At 53.0% G+C, this 20,188-nt stretch overlaps 1 protein-coding gene across 4 annotated transcripts in view; it reads left to right on the forward strand.

Moving 5' to 3' along the window:
* The window catches only part of SOGA1 (suppressor of glucose, autophagy associated 1), a 77,884-nt gene that overhangs the window by 41,641 nt on the left and 16,055 nt on the right, over positions 1-20,188 (forward strand). Inside the window, exons 7-15 of one of the 4 annotated variants that reach the window (XM_045574588.1) lie at positions 2,051-2,176; positions 3,331-3,561; positions 6,692-6,796; positions 8,023-8,190; positions 9,511-9,762; positions 11,355-11,420; positions 12,350-12,420; positions 13,649-14,987; positions 15,656-16,946. In XM_045574588.1, the coding sequence (XP_045430544.1) occupies positions 2,051-2,176; positions 3,331-3,561; positions 6,692-6,796; positions 8,023-8,190; positions 9,511-9,762; positions 11,355-11,420; positions 12,350-12,420; positions 13,649-14,987; positions 15,656-15,808 (2,511 nt within the window). In that variant the 3' untranslated portion in view covers positions 15,809-16,946. Of the gene's footprint in view, positions 1-2,050; positions 2,177-3,330; positions 3,562-6,691; positions 6,797-8,022; positions 8,191-9,510; positions 9,763-11,348; positions 11,421-12,349; positions 12,421-13,648; positions 14,988-15,655; positions 16,947-20,188 lie in introns of all 4 variants that reach the window. The other 3 variants (XM_045574589.1, XM_036419199.2, XM_045574587.1) reach the window with 3 other exon arrangements.

The following is a 20,188-nucleotide window of genomic DNA, read 5'->3' on the forward strand; positions in this document are numbered from 1 at the left end:
ACCTCTCCTGAGCCTCAGTTTCTCGCCTTTAAAATAAAGCGATCCCTCGTGGTGTGTTGAAAGCATTAAATATACAAAAAGCCTCAGCTTTAGCCTGGTCCATGCTGGGGAGGGAGGAGGAGGAGGAGGAGGATTGCCAGAAGCCGGTTCCAGCAGAGGATGACACATCACTGGGCCTCAGGGACCTACCATTGTGGGACTTTGGGCAGGGACGTGGTCTTACTCTGATGCAGCTTTTCCGTCTGTAACATGGGAAGATTCAAGTTGGAATTGCTAGGATTCTCTGATCCTTGAGGACTTCTGAGTGGTTCCAAGCCCTTCCCAAACCTGCAAGAGAAGGGTCCTGTCACACCATAGGGGAATGAGGGCCTGTGTTGGGAGGTGGGAGCAGGCTGGGAGAGGTCAATGGGGGAAAAGAAGGGAGACATACATAATACTTCCAACAATAAAGAACTAAAAAGAAAAGAAAAGGGTCCGATAGGCTGCATTGGACGACCTGCCTGAGAGTCCTGAGCCATGGAGAGCCCTGTGTGTGCCCTAACCTGAGCGTTCTCTTCCTCTGAGCATTCCTGGGAAGGCACTTTGGAGTCCCAGGAAGGCCAGTAGGCAGTCTATGCAGAGCGAGTAGCTCCCTTGAAGTCGAAAGATCAAATTCTCTCAGTGGTTAGAGTTTCCTTGCAGCCGTGGCCAAAAAGGGGAGGGGCGGAATCAGGAGATACTTAGTTCTTGTTTTCTGAGAAAAGGAAATAGGCCAGCTCACCTGCAGAGAAAATGATGTCCTGCAGGCATTCGATTATTGTTTCATTCAACCACTCCTTAGTGATCCGTTTCCATTTGCCCGGCACTGTGTTGGTACTGAGTTCACGGAGAACCCTAAAGTAAGCAGATCTAGCCCTGCAAGGATTTTTCATACCAAACAGGACTATAAGATAAACCTCAAGTTAGTGCTTTCCATTGCCAAATTTCCACATTATTGGCCAGATAAAAAACGTGTATTTTTTTTCACAGAGGGACATCGTGCTATGCCTGGGAAGGTTTTGTGTAAGGGTGGAACTGACCTTTTTCTTCCTCCTGCTTAACATGACACCATGAAAATCACCCTCGGTTATTAGAAATACATGAAACATGTTAAAGTGAAGTGTAACATACTTACAGAAAAGCACTTGCATTGTGTAAGTGGGCAGCTCAAATAATTTCCGCAAACTGAACACGCCTGTGCAGTCAGCAAGCAGATGCATAAACAAGCATGGCCTGCCCAGGAGTCCTCTATGTCCTCTTCCAGGCACCATTCTGATTTCTAACAGAGTAGGTTCGTTTTGCCTGGGTTAGTTACAAATACTTATAAGCGCAATTTCCCGTGAAAATGTAGCGTTTTATTGTCGTTTTCTTAAGATTTTATTACATAGCAACTAATAGCTACAACACAGTCCTTAAACACCATTGTGTAAAGGTACAAAGAAGAAAGCCAGGATCATGTAGTTAACTACTCTTGACATTTAGTTGTGTGTCCATGCTTTTTATGTTTTTCTGTGGAGATACATCTTTTAAACTCTTTATTGAAGTATATACCATCACATACCGTAGTATACATATAACAATATGATAATATGCATACCATAAAGGACACCATCCTTAAGGATATAGTTTATGGATTTTACCTATGGATAGGCCCCTTTAATGCATATGGTGATTCTCATCATTGCTATCTAAGTTGTTTGTAACTTTTGCAGTTATAAACAGTGAGCTGGTGGACATTTTTTTCAGATCAAACTCAGTGTCCACAGTATATTATTTTCTTCAGGTAAATTTTAAAAAGACACATGATCGAGCTAAAATTGTGGTAGCTGGATGTGACGCGCACTGTTTTGTCTCATCATCACGATGAACTGCTGAGGTAGGGTCAGCCTTTGTGTCTGATTTGTACTTTGAAGGCAGCTGGGGTCTGACGTACTGCTGTTGCTCTCCTCCGACTGTTGTCCTCTGACCACAGCTTCTCCCCTCCTCTTGTTCTCTCCCGCCTCATTATTCACGGCCCTCTTGCCTCCCCCAGATCAAGGAGCTGCAGCTGGTGCTGGCCGAGGCCCACGACAGCCTCCAGGGCCTGCAGGAACAGCTGTCCCAGGAGCGGCAGCTACGGAAGGAGGAAGCTGACAGCTTCAACCAGAAAATGGTCCAGGTGCGTGGTGCTCAGGGCCCTACCTACGCTTACTTCAGCCTCCCTTCCCTGATCTGAAGGCAGAATTCTCAGAGGTCCACAAATCTTAAGAATAAGGTGACCAGACCTCCTGCTTTTTGGCGGGACAGGCCCGATTTTTAACAGTTTGTCCCGCGTCCCATCGTGGGACACGGGACAAATTGTTAAAAATCGGGACTGTCTTGCCAAAAAGCAGGATGTCTGGCCACCTTACTTAAGAAGGCAAGAACGTCAGGGAAAACCTGAGTCTTCCTGCCCCCTGGTTGTGGAGTGTTGCTGCACATGTGATCACACATTAGCTGTGCTGGGCTGGAGTCCGGGGCTGGTCATTGGCTGTCTTTGTGACCCCCCTGTCTCGTCTCTGAGTCTCTGTTTCCGGTCTATGAAGTTCTATCCCCATCAGAGCTGAAAATCTATAGCCGAAAGGCCTATAATTTGCATCTGGCTGGTAATCAAGATGCTAATCCTACTCATAGAAAGCATTTATTAAGCCCTTGCCATACCGGTACATCAGGCCTGGGTAATGCACTTTCCACACATCATGTCCTTTAATCCTCAGGGCTTCCCTCATGCTGTGTCCCCATTTTCCTGACGGGGAAACGGATTCCCAGAGAGCTGCAGTACTTTTGCCCAGGGTTGTACATCCAGGCAAAGTGGGGCTAGGATTCTAATCAAGGTCTCTGGCTCCCTCATGACATGGCATTGCTTTCTCTAGGATATTACATGTGCTCAGTCTTCCTCACTCCCAGCATGCCCTCACCACTCCCTGCCTTCATTGCTCACCCTCCCAACTTCCTCATTAAATGTGAGTTCATGCGGAACATTGGCACGAAGTACATGCTTATTAGATTATGTCATGGTTCTTGTAATCAAACGGAGCTGGATTCAAATCCCAGCTGTTTTCATTGATTCAGTAACTGATTGCTGTTGACTTTAGGAGTTCCTCTTCCCTGGAGTAACAGAGGGTAGTGTTTAGCTCAACCGAATGAGCTGCTAGGGGTGGAATTCCTCGCAGGAACCACCAACAAAACACCACCCAGATTTCCTTCACCGCCCTTGTCAGAAGCCTGGAATGGGGTGGGGTAGTGCCCAGGGGGACAGCGGGGTTGCTCATGATCTTCTCGTTCACCTGGAAGCTGAAGGAGGACCAGCAGAGGGCGCTCCTGAGGCGGGAGTTTGAGCTGCAGAGTCTGAGCCTCCAGCGCAGGCTGGAGCAGAAGTTCTGGAGCCAGGAGAAGAACATGCTGGTGCAGGAGTCCCAGCAGTTCAAGCACAACTTCCTGCTGCTCTTCATGAAGCTCAGGTGGTTCCTCAAGCGCTGGCGCCAGGGCAAGGTTTTGCCCAGCGAGAGGGATGACTTCCTTGAGGTATGTTTCCTCTGGGACTGGGACCGGGTTGAGGGTGGTATGAAGTTGATAGGACCAGATAGAGTGTAGGTGCCATATTATTCTTCTAAATCTTGATTAATTCTGAATTCCAAGCACACCTGACCCCAAGGATTTCAGAGAAAGAGTTGTGTACCTGTGTATAATAGATAGAAGATTGTATATTTAAATACTCGTGGCTGGGGACAGAATTGGGGTGTTCCTTTATCCAGGCCCTGTCCCCCCACACACACTTTCCAGCCTCTGCGCCTTCCCGACCCTAGAAACCCTTGTTCATGTGATTTCCAGGACACGCGCTTGGTTTTCCTGTCGCCTCACTGGTGGCTCCTTCTCCATCTCTTTGGCTGGGCCCTGCTGTTCTCCCTGACCTGACCGCTGAATTGCAGAGTCTCCGGGACTCAGCCCTTGGGCAGCATTTCTCCTTCACCCGCTCTTACTCCCTGGGGAGCTCACCCAGGCTCACGGCTTGCATGGCCACTCTTGCCCATTGTGGATCTGTTCAGAATCTGACCCAACTGCACTTCCCCTGCCCCCCTCTGAGTCATCATCACGTCTTGTCTGGATTGTCACAGTAGCCTCCTCACTGGGCTCCCTGCTTCTGCCATTGTACCCTTCCACCAAGCCTCTCACATTCACACGGGTACAAGGAGGTGCCAGGCAGCATGTACTCATGTGGATGGTGCCCGGGGAGTTGTGTGACATGGGGATCTGCTGTTACTCTACATCTCCAGCTCATTAGTCAACAGAGCCAAATATCAACGACTGACAATTCTTTTGAGAGCCAAATTTTTTATTTTTATTTTTTAAATCAATCTTTATTATTCATATTATTACAAAAGTTCCTCATTTTCCCCCCCCTTCCACCAGATTCCCACCCCACCCTCTGCCCTTTCCTCACCCCCCCATTGTCCTCATCCATAGGTGCACAGTTTATGTTCAGTCTCTTCCACCACTCCCCTTTTCCCCGAGAATTGTCAGTCCACTCCCCTCCCGTATCTCTGATTCTATTATAATCAACAGTTAATATTGTTCACCAGGTTTTTTAATTTCCTTGTTTTTTTTTAATTAATAAACTTTTACATTTTTAAGAATAAATTTTAAAATCTAATAATTTTAAACCTTGTTTTTTCTGCCCTGGGAACTGAGAAGCAAACTTGTTTACATGTAAACTTGCCCTTGGGCTATCCACAGGCGTAGTAGCCATTCAAATGTAAATGAACACATTGTTTAAACATAGCTGCTGGCTGGAATTGGATTACCTGTTCTGGGTGAAAAGGGCTTGTCCTCCCCTTTCTCCATTAAAATTAAGATATTAGCTTTAAAACCTCTTTTTGGCAAAAGACCTTAAACTTTCAGAACTTTACATTTTTCGGGTAGTAAATCAATTATACTTAGCATTTTCTCAAATCAATAATACCTCCACATTCCCAAGGATACACTTCAAACAAAAGACACATCCAAATACAATAAATCAACCAACCTTATCCAGACCCCACTTAAGGCCCCACTCATAGATCAACACCCCAGCGCTACAACAACTCAACACATCCAGATCTAAGCCTTCATCACTTGATTCAGCAGACCCTCAAGTTCCCCCAAAAGTTTCCAGCCATGTCTGAGAAGCAGCCTTGGGGCATGGGCAGGTGAGGAGCGAGCTGTTCCCGCCCGGCTGCTCCAGGCCTGGCTGCTGCTGCTCTGGGCCTAGCTGCTCCCAACCTGGCTGCTCTGCACCCAGCTGCTCTGCACGCAGCTGCTGCCACTCCCGGCCTGGCTGCTGCTGCTCCGGTCCTGGCTGCTCCCAACCCGGCTGCTCCGGGCCCCGATGCTCTGGGCCCGACAACTCCAGGCCTGGACAATCCCAGCCTGGCTGCTTCGGGCCTGGCTGCTGCTGAGAGAGCCAAATTTTTTAAACTTAAACTCCTTCTAATGCCACTTCTTCAAAATAGACTTTGCCAAGGCCCTGGTGTTTTGTGGAAGAGCCACAGTCAAGGGGCCAAAGAGCCGCATGTGGCTCGCGAGCTGCAGTTTGCCGACCACGGCTCCAGGTGATGCCCGGAGGGATTTGTGAAACTGAAAGTCAGGCCGGTGTCCCTCCTCCCCTGGCTACCATTTCACCTGGAGGAGAAGCCGGAGTTCCCGCAGTGGCCGGCTCCGCCAGCCCTGCTCTCCCCTCACTGCCTCAGACAGACGGGTTCCCCCTTCAGGGTTTTGTCCTTTTTCTTGGAATTCTCAACCTGCCGTTAAGCTCACAGCTGATGTCCTTCAGGACTCGGCCCAAGTATCACCTTGTTTCCACGGCCTTCCTTGACCACCGAGGCACAGCACACCCTAGCTCCTTTTCTTAGTCTCCTTTTCCCATAGCGCCTGTTATTATGTGACATTCCACACATTTAATGACATTTCATACATTTCACATGTTTGTTTTCTTGTTACGGAATAGAAGCTAAAGGGTTTGTGTGTTTGTTTGTTTGTCTCTCTTGCTCACTGGTGTATCCCCAGTTCTGAGCACAAAGCCTGGCACATGGTAGGAGTTCAGTAAACATTTGTCGAATAAATCATGGATGTGCCCCCCGGTCAGAAGGTGGCTTCCTTCTGCTTCATTCCTGTCCTGAGTTAGTAGCCTGGTCTCCCCGGCCAGCTCTGGACTGCTGCTCAGATTCCATCAGCAACAAATCCTGCCTTCAGGAAACCTCCTTTCTGTCAACCTGAACCTCTGGTTCCCTTTTCTGTAACCACGGGGCACCTGTGTCTTTTGTGTTCCAGCCACTGTGCCTACTTTGACCTGGCCTGACAGCATGTCATTTCTGAGTAGCTTTCAGAGACACCTCATGGTGTTTGGGCTAGAGAGATGGTGGGAGGCCAGACGTGCCTGACTCTCCAGCTGGGCTCCCGGTCTAGATGGCACCCAGGGGCCAGAGTTAAAATGTGGTGCTCAGCTGGATGCCTCTGAGCCATGCTGCACCACAGATCTTGTTCTGTCTTCCAGTCTGGCTGTTCAGTCCACTTTCTGTCTGGGCCACTTGCCTGAATCCCCTCCTCCTGAGGGTCAGACCCCCAGGCATGATGCCTTCCCACCCGTTTGATGAGTGTGGTGTTTGTTTTTTTAAACTAGGTAAATAGCATGAAGGAGCTGTACCTGCTAATGGAGGAAGAGGAATTAAATGCCCAGCATTCGGATAACAAGACCTGCATGGGGGACAGCTGGACCCAAAACACGGTTTGTTCCCAGTCCTGTCCTGTCCTGTCCGTTTCTTCCTTTGTCTGATTAATGACCACTTCCTGCTACCTTCTCTGATCTGTCTTATACTGGGCACCAGAGCTGCAGAGGGTGATTGCCTGGTCACTGGCCCCAGAAGCTCAGTGTTGTGGGGTATATACATCATCCCATCTGACAGAGGGTCAGATGGTGGACTGGGGGGCCGCAGGCAAGAGAACAATTAATTCTGTTTGGAGTGTAGTAGACAGTGTCACAGAGAAGTGGTTATTTGTGGTGAGGGTACTTTCTACATATTTTTTTATTGATTTCGGAGAGGAAGGGAGAGGGAGAGAGAGAAACATCAATGATTAGAGAGAATCATTGATCGGCTGCCTCCTGCACACCCCCTACTGGGGATCAAGCCTGCATCCTGGACATGTGCCCTTGACCTGAATGGGACTTGGGACCCTTCAGTCTACAGGTCAGTGTTCTGTCCACTGAGCCAAACTGGCTAGGGCTAGGTGGTGAAATTTGAAGGATGAATAGGAGTTTGCCTAGTAGAGAATGAGGGGAAAACTATTCTGGGCCAAGAGAACAGCGTGTGCAGAGGTGTGGCAAGAGGTGTGGATTCTGGGATTCCTTGCATTTTGGGATGTACATAGTGGTGATGAGGACATCAGGCTGGGGTCATATGAAAATAGATCTTGTGGTCTGGAGTCAAGAACTCTCAAATCATGCCAGGGGTAGAGAGAACAGTGGGGTCAGGCTCCCAGGGTACACACAGTGAGCTTGGGTACGCGTGGGAAACAAGCCATGGGCCAAGGAGAAGAGATTTGGGACCGAATCAGGCATTCAGGGAGGCTCCATGGTTCGGACCCCTTATCTGGCCCCCAGTGGGTCAGAGAGACTCCTGGCTAAGGAGAAGGATCCAGGACCTGGACACTGCAGGGCCTCAGAGCAGCCAGGGCCCGGTTCGATGTAGGCAGCATAATTACGGCTGTACCTGCAGGGTTTTTATTGATGTGAGGCTGGGATACATGTTGGCCCGGGAAGTGGCCAGGGTTGAGATGACTCAGCTTAGAAATCTTAGGGCTAAACTGTCCTGGGTGAGATGTCTTAGAGAGGGGGAGGGGCTTGCCTGAGGCCCGGCAGGGTCCCAGTCTGGGCTTTGGGTGAGTGTTCCCGGCCCAGGCTCCCCTCGCAGCCCCTCTAAGCGCTCCTGACCCAGGCCTCGCCCTTGTCTGCAGCCCAATGAGTACATCAAGACGCTGGCCGACATGAAGGTGACCCTCAAGGAGCTGTGCTGGCTGCTGCGGGACGAACGCCGTGGCCTGACGGAGCTTCAGCAGCAGTTCGCCAAGGCCAAGGCCACCTGGGAGACGGAGCGTGCAGAGCTCAAGAGTCACACCTCCCTGGTGAGTCTCCCGCCCGACAGAGACATCTCTCCTGGTTCTGTCTCAGCTGTGGGATCTGGGAGCAGGATGTCCAAGCATAAGTGCCTCTGTGTACCTGGTGACTCCTTCACACACACACCTGGGCTTCCTCTGCCTGCTGTCCTCACTCTTCCCTTCCTCTCCTCGTAAGGATCCCCTTGACCCCCTGCTTCCTGGCTCTGTTCTGTTCCCTCAAACTGAGGGGCTCCTCTCCCCACAACCCAGCATGACCAAAGCAGCCTTACCCAGGAGCTCGGGGGGTGTGGTCTCTGCTGTGTACCCGGGGCTGCCCCGCTCTGGTTTGTGCAGTGACGGGGTGGACTTCCTGCCACTCAGAGAGAGTGCTCTAACCACCTCTAGCCCCGCCACAACTCGGCAGGGTCCAGCTTCCTCCAGCCTGCCCCTGCTGCAGGCTACCGTCCAGTGTCATGGCCCCGTGGAGATGAGTGCACTCATTATCCCTGCTGGGCAAGTGACAAAACAGGCAGAGAGGAGTCAAGTTTCTTTCCCAAGGTCACTTAGCTAGTCAGGGGCAGATGTGACCCTCACTCCCCAAACCTCTGCCCCTCCTGGCTCACCTTCCAAATGCTCAGATTTCCCGCTGCCCTGAGCCATCCTGCTCTCCTCCTGACCCTCCCTGCAGATCTCACAGCTCCTGCCCCACCTGCACATCGCACAGCGCCCACTGTCTGCGCCAGCCCCTCCCCCTCCTGATGCTCCTCTCCGCTGGGAACCTTGCTGGCCCCATGAGGGTTGAGATTCCAGACCACAGCCTGAGAGGTGTGGGGTGCCTTAATTCTTGAGGTTGTCTCTTCACCTCCTGCCACCCCAGGGTTTGAGGCTGAGAAAGCCATCACGCTAGAGGGATTCCTGCACGCATTCATGACATGACTTTGGGTGCATGTCCCCACTAGCTGTAAACTCTGTACTGCTAGTAAGAGCTGTGAAGTGTGAGAAGCCATAACTAGGAACCTGCCATTGTATAGCTATAGGAACTGGGACAAGTAACTTAACCCCTCTAACCTCTTCCTCTTGTGTAAAATATCAAAAGCGGTAGTCATTTGCCGAGTTTGCACGAGGATACTGAGATAATAAATGCCCGGAAAGCCCTCAGCACTGAGCGGGGTGGGTAGAAAGAGTACCACGAGCCTTGCTTGGGAGGAGGGGGTAGTTCTGAGTGAGGAGTCCTCCCAGGGAACTCTCTCCCCTGCCCCCTGCTGGTGCCCTGGAGGGAAAGAGGGCAGGTGAGCAGAGAGGTGGGGCCTCCTGATACCAGCGTCCAATCTGCTCTTCCTCCCACAGACAGAGCTGAAGGCCGGGAAGGGCGCGGGGGACCGGACAGGGCCCGAGTGGAAGGCCGCCCTGCAGAGGGAGCGGGAGGAGCAGCAGCACCTCCTGGCAGAGTCCTACAGCGCCGTCATGGAGCTGACGCGGCAGCTGCAGGTCAGCGAGCGCAACTGGGGCCAGGAGAAGCTGCAGCTGGTGGAGCGGCTTCAGGCTGAGAAGCAGCAGGTGGAGCAGCAGGTAAAGGAGCTGCAGAACCGCCTGAGCCAGGTGAGGCCTGTCCCAGCCCGAACTGGCTCAAGCCACAGGGGCAGTCATTGTGGAGTAAGGCCTGGGGTGGGCCTCCTTCAGCAGAGCTACCTCCAGGGGCTCAGAGGACACAGTAGGAACTGCGTCTATCTCTCTGCAGGTCTCTCAGACTTGCTTTCCTCTGTGTGTTTTTTTCTTAAGCAAGCTGTCCTCAGATATGACCACTGTTAGTTTTGTGCTCATATCCTCACAGCTCAGGGACTGCGGTGGAAAGACATGTCCTTTCCTACAAAGCTCTGATTGGCTAGGTGTGAGCCTGCCTTAACCCAGGAACCAAGAGGGAAGAACCAAGGGTGGGTCCCCATGGGAAGATGGGAGTCCTCCAACCCAAAGAGGGAGATAGGAAAAGCAATCGCTGAACATTATGCCCCTACAGTTCACATCATTGCATCCAGCTTAGCGGGCTGCTATGCTCCCCTCTTTATTTTGGCTTTTTCCTTTGCTTTACTTTTTATTTTAATTACCTAAATCAGGACTTCATCTTTATATAAGACCCACATATCACAAAAAGCTTATTCCAACCCACTCCCTCCCTTTCTTGGTAAATTTATATTTTTTTAATCATTAATGAAATCATAATGGACATCTTGTTTACACTTTGCCTCTTTGATAGAGAGCTGTTCACAACAGGGTGTAGAGGTGTTGTCGTTCAGTTTATCTGCTCTTTAGCATTCCTGTTAGGAAGACGCCATCCTGATGTGATGCAGCTGCTGCTTAGCTGGTTTAGCTGTTCCAGAAATTGTAGCATGAATTAACATTGTGGTAACAACTGAATTACAGTGTATAGGATCCTATATAATAAAACCTTAATATGCAAATCAACTGAATGGCAGAACAACCCATCACTATGACACACACTGATCACCAGGAGGCAGACGCTAAATGCAGGAGCTACCCTCTGGTGGTTAGTGCGCTCCCACAGGGGGAGCCTCAGCCAGAAGCTGGGCTCATGGCTGGTGAGTGCAGCCGTGGTGGCGAGAGCCTTTCCCACCTCTGTGGCAGATGGATACCCCCCAAGGGATCCCGGACTGGGAGAGGGCACCGGCTGGGCTGAGGGGCCTCCCCACCACCATCCTGCACAAGGCCTTCAGGGAGATATAATGTCATCTATAAGGATGTCCATTTGTGGTTGCTTTTTTTCCAATATATATCTTTTTTATTGATTTTTTAGAGAGAGGGATAGAGAGAGTTAGAAACATTGATGAGAGAGAATCATTGATCAGCTGCCTCTTGCACACCCCCTTCTGGGGATGTGCCTGCAAGCAAGGTACATGCCTTTGACCAGAATCAAACCTGGGACCCTTCAGTCCGCAGGCCGATGCTCTATCCACTGAGCCAAACCGGTTTCGGCTGTGGTTGCTTTTATGGTCATTTCTCAATCCACCTTGATGGTGACTCAGAGCTGCTGCCCACTGTGAAGGTGGCTTCTAGTCCATGATCTGGATTCTCCAGGCTGAAAAGCAGAGCCTGGAGAGTGGCCCAGCACAGGACGGGGCCCTGCTCACCAGCTGTGCCCACCACTGACCACCTTCTTCACCCTTGCCCAGCTGCAGAAGGCTGCTGACCCCTGGGTCCTGAAGCACTCAGACTTGGAGAAGCAGGACAGCAGTTGGAAAGAGGTGAGTAAGATAGCAAGCCATCCATGTTCTTTCGGCTCCTGGCTACACTGGGAAGTCCCTCCGTTGGGAAGGATGTGACAAGGAGGATGCTCACCCTGTCCACATCCAAGCCTGTGGTCTGGCTCCATCCTTCCATGTCTGGGGGAAGGGTTGGGTGTCTGTATTCTTGGCCAGGCCCCTGGCCCTCTTTAGATTTCATATGTGCCTTTCTGAAAAGCAGGGCCTCTAGCCATGTGACTTTGGGCAAGTCACTCGCCCTCTCTGGGCCCCCGTGGCCATGTTGGTAAAATGAGAATCATGTTCTCTGCCGTGGCCCAGCCCTGCTTGTGGAGATCAGTTAGGTTACACGGGTGAAGATTGCACCTGAGCCTCAGCTGCATTGTCCTTATAGCAACACATCAAGTAACCAATCAGGGAGTGGACAGGTCCTTTCCATCACCCCGTGTAATCCTCATGACAGCCTGAGGAAGCGGTGTGTTAGTCAGTGGCCTCAACGATTCTGGGGAACTGAGGCAGGAGAGGATTTATTAGGGGCTCCCGAGGGCTGGCAATGCAGGTACAGAAAAGTGGGGGCCTGCTTTGGAACCAGGGTGAGACAAGCCCAGAGCAGGAACCTCCAGATCACTGCTGCCAACTGAACAGCGGTCCCGGGAGCTGTCATCACATGCAGATTAAGTTCTAAACAGACTCTGTTTCTGGTGTTCTCTCTTGGAGCTCCCCTTGGCCAAGCCTGGATCACATACCTGGGGGGGCGGGGGGGGTGCATATAGCCAGAACTTGACCAATCGGCACGTTAGGTCAGTGCTGACATCACTCCTGCTCCACAAGAGGAGACTCAGGTGGGGTCAGTTCCCAGAGTGACCTCCTGTCACCTTCCCTGAGGGTGTTGGTGACCAGAACTGACCCTTTTTGTCTCTGTTCCTTGACAGACACGCAGTGAAAAGATCCACGACAAGGAGGCTGTTTCCGAAGCTGAGCTCGGGGGAACTGGCTTAAAGAGGTGCTGGCATCCCCTCCACCCACCTCCCCTTGCAGCCCCACGCCTTGCCTCTCTGCTCTCCCATGCGTCCTGTTCCCATCTCTGCACCTCAGACGAGCTGGCGGAACACAGGCATATGGTTTCTATGCAACCCAGGCCACTTAGGCGCTGGGACACTTGAAGCGATAATTCCTGGGTGTGATTTTTTGTTTTGTTTGATTCTGGACATGGAAAGCTGGGGCACCCGCAAATCCTAGCTGGGAAAGAAATCATTTAGCTCTTGCTGAGGTTTTTTCTTCTTGTGTCTGTAGTTGGGAGAGTCAAGCTGGACTCCCATTCCTGGGATTATTGAGCCCCTCAGGCTCTCAAGCCCACTTCACCACCATTAGGAAACCCCTGGAAGGAGTGAGGGCCACAGAGCCCCAGAGGGAGCCGCCCGGACCAGGAAGGTGGACTGTGGAGTCGAGTGTGGGTTTTGAATTCCAGTTCTGCCGTCTCCAGCTCTGACGCCGGCTGTTGCTTCCCATCTCTAGCTGGTGGAGAGAATAGAAGCCGCCTCCTGGGGTTACTGGAGGACGGAACAGTCTGACGTGGGAGGTGCACTTACGTACGCCCAGCATGTCCAGTCCTCAGGCAACCTGTGTGCCAGGCCCATGCTGGAGACTCAGTGAAGTTTTAGTTTGGGTTCCCCTGAAGCAAGGACAAGGACGTGAGGCCTTGAGACGAGGGTTTGAGTGGAAATGATGTATTTGGGAGTGGATTCCAGGAAACACCTGGAAGTGAGTCAGGGAAGGGAAGGCAGCCAGGAGAGAGGTCGTTATCATTGCATGGGCAACCTGAGCTCAGTTTCAGTGAGGAACTCCGGGAGCCAGAGCAGAGCATGCAGCTCAGAGTTCTCCCACCCAAGGAACACGGAATCCCACCCAATTCCACCCACTGTTTGTCGAGGGCTACGTGTAAGGGACTAAACTCTGACTTTTCCCAGCTTCCTCTGTGTGGAAACCACGGGTGCTCCTGCAGTCAGAAGGAAAAGCCCTCGGATGCTCAGAGTGTGCTAGGCAGGGTGTGTAGGTGTGAGTGCATACGGGGTGTGGGGCGGGGCGCCGACAGAGACTTCCACAAGAGGCGAGCAGGACGGCTGTGTCCCAGCCCTGGGGCAGCACCAGAACCAGGGACAGAGGCCAGCGTGCCTTGCTCGGAGCATGTTATCTCCCACTCACTCCACCCTCCCTCCCTCTGCTCTTCCCAGGACCAAATCTGTCTCCTCCATGTCTGAGTTTGAAAGTCTGCTTGACTGTTCCCCCTACCTGGCCGGCGAAGCCGCCCGGGGCAAGAAGCTGCCCAACAGCCCTGCCTTCGCCTTTGTGGGCGCCCAGCCGGTGGACCCCGAGAAGGAGGCCCAGGCGCAGCCGCGGGACTGCGGCCGCCTGGGGGCCCTGGCCTGCCAGGACCCGGCCGGGAGGCAGATGCAGCGCAGCTACACGGCCCCGGACAAGACGGGCATCCGCGTCTACTACAGCCCCCCCGTGGCCCGGCGCCTGGGCGTCCCCGTGGTCCACGACCGGGAGGGCAAGATCATCATCGAGCCCGGCTTCCTCTTCACCACCGCCAAGCCCAAAGAGTCGGCCGAGGCCAACGGGCTGGCCGAAAGCTCCTACGGCCGCTGGCTGTGCAACTTCTCCCGGCAGCGCCTGGACGCGGGCTCTGGGGGCGGCTCCCCGGCCACGGGGCCAGGGTTCCCCGCGGCCCTGCACAACCTGGAGATATCGGGCAACATGAGCGACGACATGAAGGAGATCACCAACTGCGTGCGCCAGGCCATGCGCTCGGGCTCGCTGGAGAGGAAGGTGAAGAGCACGTCCAGCCAGACGGTGGGCCTGGCCAGCGTGGGCACCCAGACCACCCGCATGGTCAGCGTGGGCCTGCAGACCGACCTGCCCCGCGGCAGCCTCCACGGCAAGAGCTGGTCCCCCCGCAGCTCCTCCCTCGTGTCCGTGCGCAGCAAGCAGATCTCCTCCTCCCTGGACAAGGTGCACGCCCGCATCGAGCGGCCCTGCTGCTCGCCCAAGTACGGCTCGCCCAAGCTCCAGCGGCGGTCCGTGTCCAAGCTGGACGGCGCCAAGGACCGCAGCCTGTGGAACCTGCACCAGGGCAAGCAGAATGGCTCGGCCTGGGCCCGCTCCACCACCACGCGGGACAGCCCCGTGCTGAGGAACATCAACGACGGGCTGTCCAGCCTCTTCAGCGTGGTGGAGCACTCGGGGAGCACGGAGTCCGTCTGGAAGCTGGGCATGACCGAGGCCCGGGCCAAGCCCGAGCCCCCCAAGTACGGCATCGTGCAGGAGTTCTTCCGCAACGTGTGCGGCCGGGCCCCCAGCCCCACTGCGGTGGCGGCGGAGGAGAGCGCCAAGAAGCCGGAGCCCCTCTCCCCGGCCAGCTACCACCAGCCGGAGGGCATGGCCAGGATCCTGAACAAGAAGGCACCCAAGTCAGGCAGCGGCGAGGAGGCCCGGCTCTCCGGGCTCCCCCAGGTGGGGAAAGATGGTATCCTCCGGGACGCAGATGGGACGCCAGTCCTTCCCAACGAGGTAGGTGGGGGGCGGTGCCCTCTTCCTCGGGAGGTGGGGTTGGCTTACAAGGTCCCAGACCTTCTGGTTTTCAGAAAATAGAGTTAATGTGTTTCAGAAAGTTCTTGTGCTACTCTGGGACCGGGTTCGGAAGGCCCCAGACCTGGAATGACACATGGTCCGGGTTCCAAGAGGCTCGTGAGGACTAGAGATGGCCGGCATCCCCCACAGGAAGGGCGCGTGCTCGCATCGCTCCTGCCACCGATGGTGTGCTGGAGCCTGCCCGTGTGATTTGTGAGAGTCAGTTGTGCCATCTCTGTGTTCAGTGGCATCACCTTGGTACCCTGTACTTTCCAGGATTTATTACATTATGGAAAATTATTTATGAATACTCATTACTGCTCTAATAGAAGAAAAACAAATTTTTTTTTATTTTTATTTTTTTGTCGGGGGGGGTTATAAACTGTGCCTTAATTTATTTATTTATTTATTTTAAAATTTTCTTTATTGATTATGGTATCACATAATTGTCAAGAAAAACAATTTTTAAAAATTGTCCAAAGAGGGGCTACCGTCCTTGGGACCTGGTCCCTGGCACAATGGAGTCAGCTCTTTGCCTGGCTGGTCATCCAACCCTGGCTGGTCTGTCCTTCCTGGCTCCTCCTGATTTCCTCTCTTCATCCTCCTAGGATGCCGTTTGTGACTGCAGCGCCCAGTCTCTCACCTCCTGCTTCGCCCGGCCCTCCCGCTCTGCCATTCGCCACTCTCCTTCCAAGTGCAGGCTGCACCCGTCAGAGTCCAGCTGGGGAGGGGAGGAGAAAGCAGCCCCTCCCAGCGAGTGACCGCAGCGGAGCTCCCGGCCTCAGCCAGCCCAGTGCATGGATGACGGAAAGGAACTGGCGGAGAGGAGGGTCATGCCCTCCGCATTACCTCGCCCTGGGGGAGAGCAGCTGCGCCCCTGCTAGAGAACAGCTTTCAAACTCCAAGGTAAAGTGGGGTCTCCTGCTGACCATGGGGTGGCGGTCTCTGGCTCCTCCAGGGAAGGCATTGAGTAGGAGAAAGACCAAAACCGTGCTTCAAAGTGTCTCCAGAGAGATCCATGGAGAGCTTGTCCCTGGGTCTTAAAGGAGCGTCTTGCCTGGTTCTGCCCACACCCACCTCTCCGAAGAGCTGAGGAAAGGACACACTCCTCAGGGAAAGGACTCCTGGAGATGATCGTTGCCAATCACACCCTCTTCGTGGGGAGGAAACCCCGATGAGAAGCACGGGTTTTGACCTAGGACTCAGCTTGGGGTTCCTGGTGGAGCTGGGCCAGAGATGATTCCCACCCCTTCCTTCCCCCACGGCCTCCTCCTCCCAGCCCCACTGCTTTGGACCGCTGTGACTCCAGGGGGTATGATAGGGCAGTAGCCAGGGCCAAGAGCCTGCTTGGAATCCTGGTGCTCTGGATCTCCCTGCCCAGAGCCTGCATGCAGCAGGACGAGAAGGTGAGAAGAAGGTGTGGGGCTCAGAGCTGGGTGCCCCTGGAACTGCCTCCCTTCCCAGGATATTCCTTGAGGGCAGAAATAGGTCGAGTCACTCTCAAGATCTGGTGCACAGGTAACTGCCTAACAGCCCACTGCCATGGTCCCTGGGGCCTCTTTCCCAGCACCTGGAGGGGCGCCACATCTCTGCTGTGTTTACATCCGGTGGCTGGAGGAGGAGGGCAGAGATATTCCCAGTAAGAGACTCCCCGTTGGCCAGGCCGGGCCCAGGAGCACTCCATGAGGCTGGTGTCCCAGGACACGGCGGTAACACATTTCTTGCCTAGGTTTGTTTATTTGAATTTTTCTTACTATAAATATTTAAGGTGGTTTGACTTTATTTTAATAATTTAATTTACCCCACAAAGCCCCTAAAGTAATTTATTGGCAATGAAGACATGTGTTCTTGCCGCTGGGATAATGAGAGGCTTTGAATACCATGGGCAGGTGGGGGGGGGTGTGTCCCCCCCCGCACCCCGTGTGGACGAGACAGCTCAGCAGCTGAGCTCCGGCCTCCTGGTCAGGTTGGCCCCTCCCCTCCAGCGCTGGAGCCCTTCTTTGGCTCCCCCAACATTCCTGACCGATGGCCTCAGAGCACTGCTTCTCAGTCCACACCTGGTACCTGCCTGGCCCCTGGCAGCCAGTCTGTAAATGCTCACTGACCAGCTGGAGGGCTAGACCCACATCACCAGACATTCTCCATTTCCCTTCTCATTTTCTCTCCCCCAACCCCGATCTGACACATTTTTTTGGTTTTTGAGTCAAACATGGATTACTCAGACTCTCTCAAGAGCACGGAGACTTCTCCAAACTCCCCAAGTGAGAATTCGCAGGAAAACAGGACTGAACTTCGAGAATGTTGTTTATTGCAGCTTTGCACATGGATCTGAGAGTGTCTGCCAGCCTGCCAGCCTTTTCACCAGCCTCTCTTAGCCTTATGACCTCTCATGGCTCCTCTCCGAGCCCCAACTCCACTGCCCACCCTCCCCCACGGCACAGGCGAGCTGCCCGAGTCATGGGAGAGATTGTGACGTGGCTCATTGCAGTGTGGCCAAGAGGCCTCAGGGGCCTTTCCCTTGGTGCCAGTGAACCCATTTTGGCCACACACACACACACACACACACACACACAGGCGTGGCCCTCCTCTAACTGCCTGGATGTCCAGAGTGGAAATACCGGGATGGAATGGTTTGTCTGTGGAATTCCCCACAAGAAAGACCAAGAAGCCAGCAGCTTGGTTAGCTTGCCCCCAGGACTCAGGGAGATGCCTCTGCACTACGACCTGCTTCTACAATAGTTCTGCCCTTGTAGGCCAGTTACCCAAAGTCCTTCATCTCCATTCCCTACCAGAAGAACACCAGGGTCATGTTCAGCCAGTCACATAGTGACCTGTATGGGCAGAGCAGGCAGACCAGGGGAGCCATGGCCAGGCCCCTCTGGGATGTGGTGCTCCCACCGTAAAGGTCCAGGGGTCCCTCCAGGGTTCTCTCCGCGTGAGGAGATTCACAACAGGCCACCAGCCACCAGAGGCCTCCTGCCACCTCCCCCCGCTGCGGAGGGCCAGATGGTCTGCTCCCCCAGCCTTGGAGAGAAATCCTCGTGGGACCTGAACCCTGCAGCCTACAGACCGCTCAGCCTTACCATCGTCCTTGTCCAAGACTGTCCTTTGCCATCCTTGTCTCAGCGCCTGGCTGCCCGGCCCCCAGCCAGCGTCAGACGCTCCAGATCTAGGTTTTCAATAAAGTCCCAGTTTCTACTTTCTGCATGCCACCGTGCAAGGTCACTCACCACTCTTCCTACAGAAGCCTCTGGACACAAGGCTTGATGGGGTTGAAAATGTTGTATGTAAATATTCATTTGGTTTTGATTTTTAGCATTTTAATTAGTAACTGTGTTTTCTTTTTTGGGGGTGGGGAGGGTTTGGTTTGTAAAAACTCTACTCTTTTGGAATGTAATTTCTAAGCTCGTTTGTTTCTTTAAGTCTTGGTAACATTCCCAAAGCAGAAAACTGCCTGACTCACAGTGGGGATGCCCTGGAACATTGGGGTCCCAGGACAGAACACTACCATCTTCCCCTTCCCGCCTTTTCACTCCTGGCACCTGCCTTTTTCTCCTCCTCCTTCTCTCCTAGTCTTCTTCCTCCTGTCTCCCCATCTCTACCCTTCCACCAAAGTCCCAAGGAACCCCGGGGTCCTAATCCCCTACAGACTGCTAGGCGTGGGCCCATGGTGTTGGCAGGAGTTGGTAGGGGTAAATGGAAGACCATTGGCATGGTTGACCCTAAATTGGGCGACCTCATGTTTCTCCTGAGACCTCTTTCAAAGCCAATTGGATGCGCCTACCATTTTGCTCTAGACCCTGTATGCACAAGGCAGCAGAATCCAGTTCCCCATCTCCAGCAACCCCTTCCCTCCAATTCTTTCTCCACCAAAGGATGACCAATTTCAAAACACTATCAAGGGTTCTTACTTAAAAAAAAAAAAAAAAAGTTCTTACTTTTACTGAACTCAAAATGGGCTGACCCCAATGCCTCCCCTATCAGTTGCTTTCCCAGGTGACACAGTTGAGGACCTCAAAACTTGACCCTCTTACACCCTGACCACATGTGACTCCATCATGCCTGCCCCATGCACCTTTTATAGTTTCATCACTCGGACTGTTTTTTTTTTTTTTTTTTTTTTAATATATTTTATTGATTTTTGTACAGAGAGGAGGGGAGAGAGATAGAGAGTTAGAAACATCAATGAGAGAGAGTCACCGATCAGCTGCCTCTTGCACACCCCTACTGGGGATATGCCCGCAACCAAGGTACATGCCCTTGACCGGAATCGAACCCGGGGCCCTTCAGTCCCCAAGCCGACGCTCTATCCATTGAGCCAAACCGGTCCCGGCCGGACTGTTTTCTTCTTGCCTACCCAACTTCTAGGCTCTTTCTCCTCCTCCCTTCCCATCCAGAATGTCCCCCTTTCCAGCCTCACACTCCCACCCCCTGCCAAGTTTCAACCGCTGCCTCTTCGTTAATTATGACGACGACGATGATCCCCGACACACTCCCCCTAGAGCACTATTTAAAATTGCGCCCCCAACTCTGGGAGGCAGTCTTGACAGGACAGGGGTTAGTGTTCCCATTTTGCAAACGAAGTAACAGGTGCAGGTCTCATCCCAGAGTCATGTAATGGGAAATCATCGAGTCTAGACTAGAACCTCAGCCCACTGGGTCCCAAGCCCAAACTCTGTCCTGCTTGCTGTGTAAACCCACTGCCCTACTGGGGGTTCTGTGCAGATACAGGGCACCAAGAACATGCCATTGCCCAACCCAGTCTTGAAAGCAATCCACCCTGATTCACTGGAGCTGTGATCCAGAGGGTAGTCTGGGGACCCCTTGAATCAGGATCCTCGGGGGACATGTCCAAAATGCAGCTTTCTGGGCCAGGAACCTACACGTTTAATAAACTCCCAGGGAGATCCCAGAGTGGCCCCCTGTTTTGTTCACAGCCCTAATCAATAGACCACTTCCTTTTAACCAATAACCACAATTCTCTAACTTAAAAAGAGCATTGTGCTGGAATTGGGGAACTAATCCTCAACCCAGCTCTAATTTGGCCTAATAACCCCAAGAATTTCCAAGACCCATCAGAGGCAACTTACAATCAGAGGCATAATACAGCAGAAATATAATCTTTTAAAATCTTAGTTTAA

The sequence above is a fragment of the Pipistrellus kuhlii genome, unplaced genomic scaffold (assembly GCF_014108245.1).
Source record: "Pipistrellus kuhlii isolate mPipKuh1 unplaced genomic scaffold, mPipKuh1.p scaffold_m20_p_6, whole genome shotgun sequence".
Taxonomy (NCBI): domain Eukaryota; kingdom Metazoa; phylum Chordata; class Mammalia; order Chiroptera; family Vespertilionidae; genus Pipistrellus; species Pipistrellus kuhlii.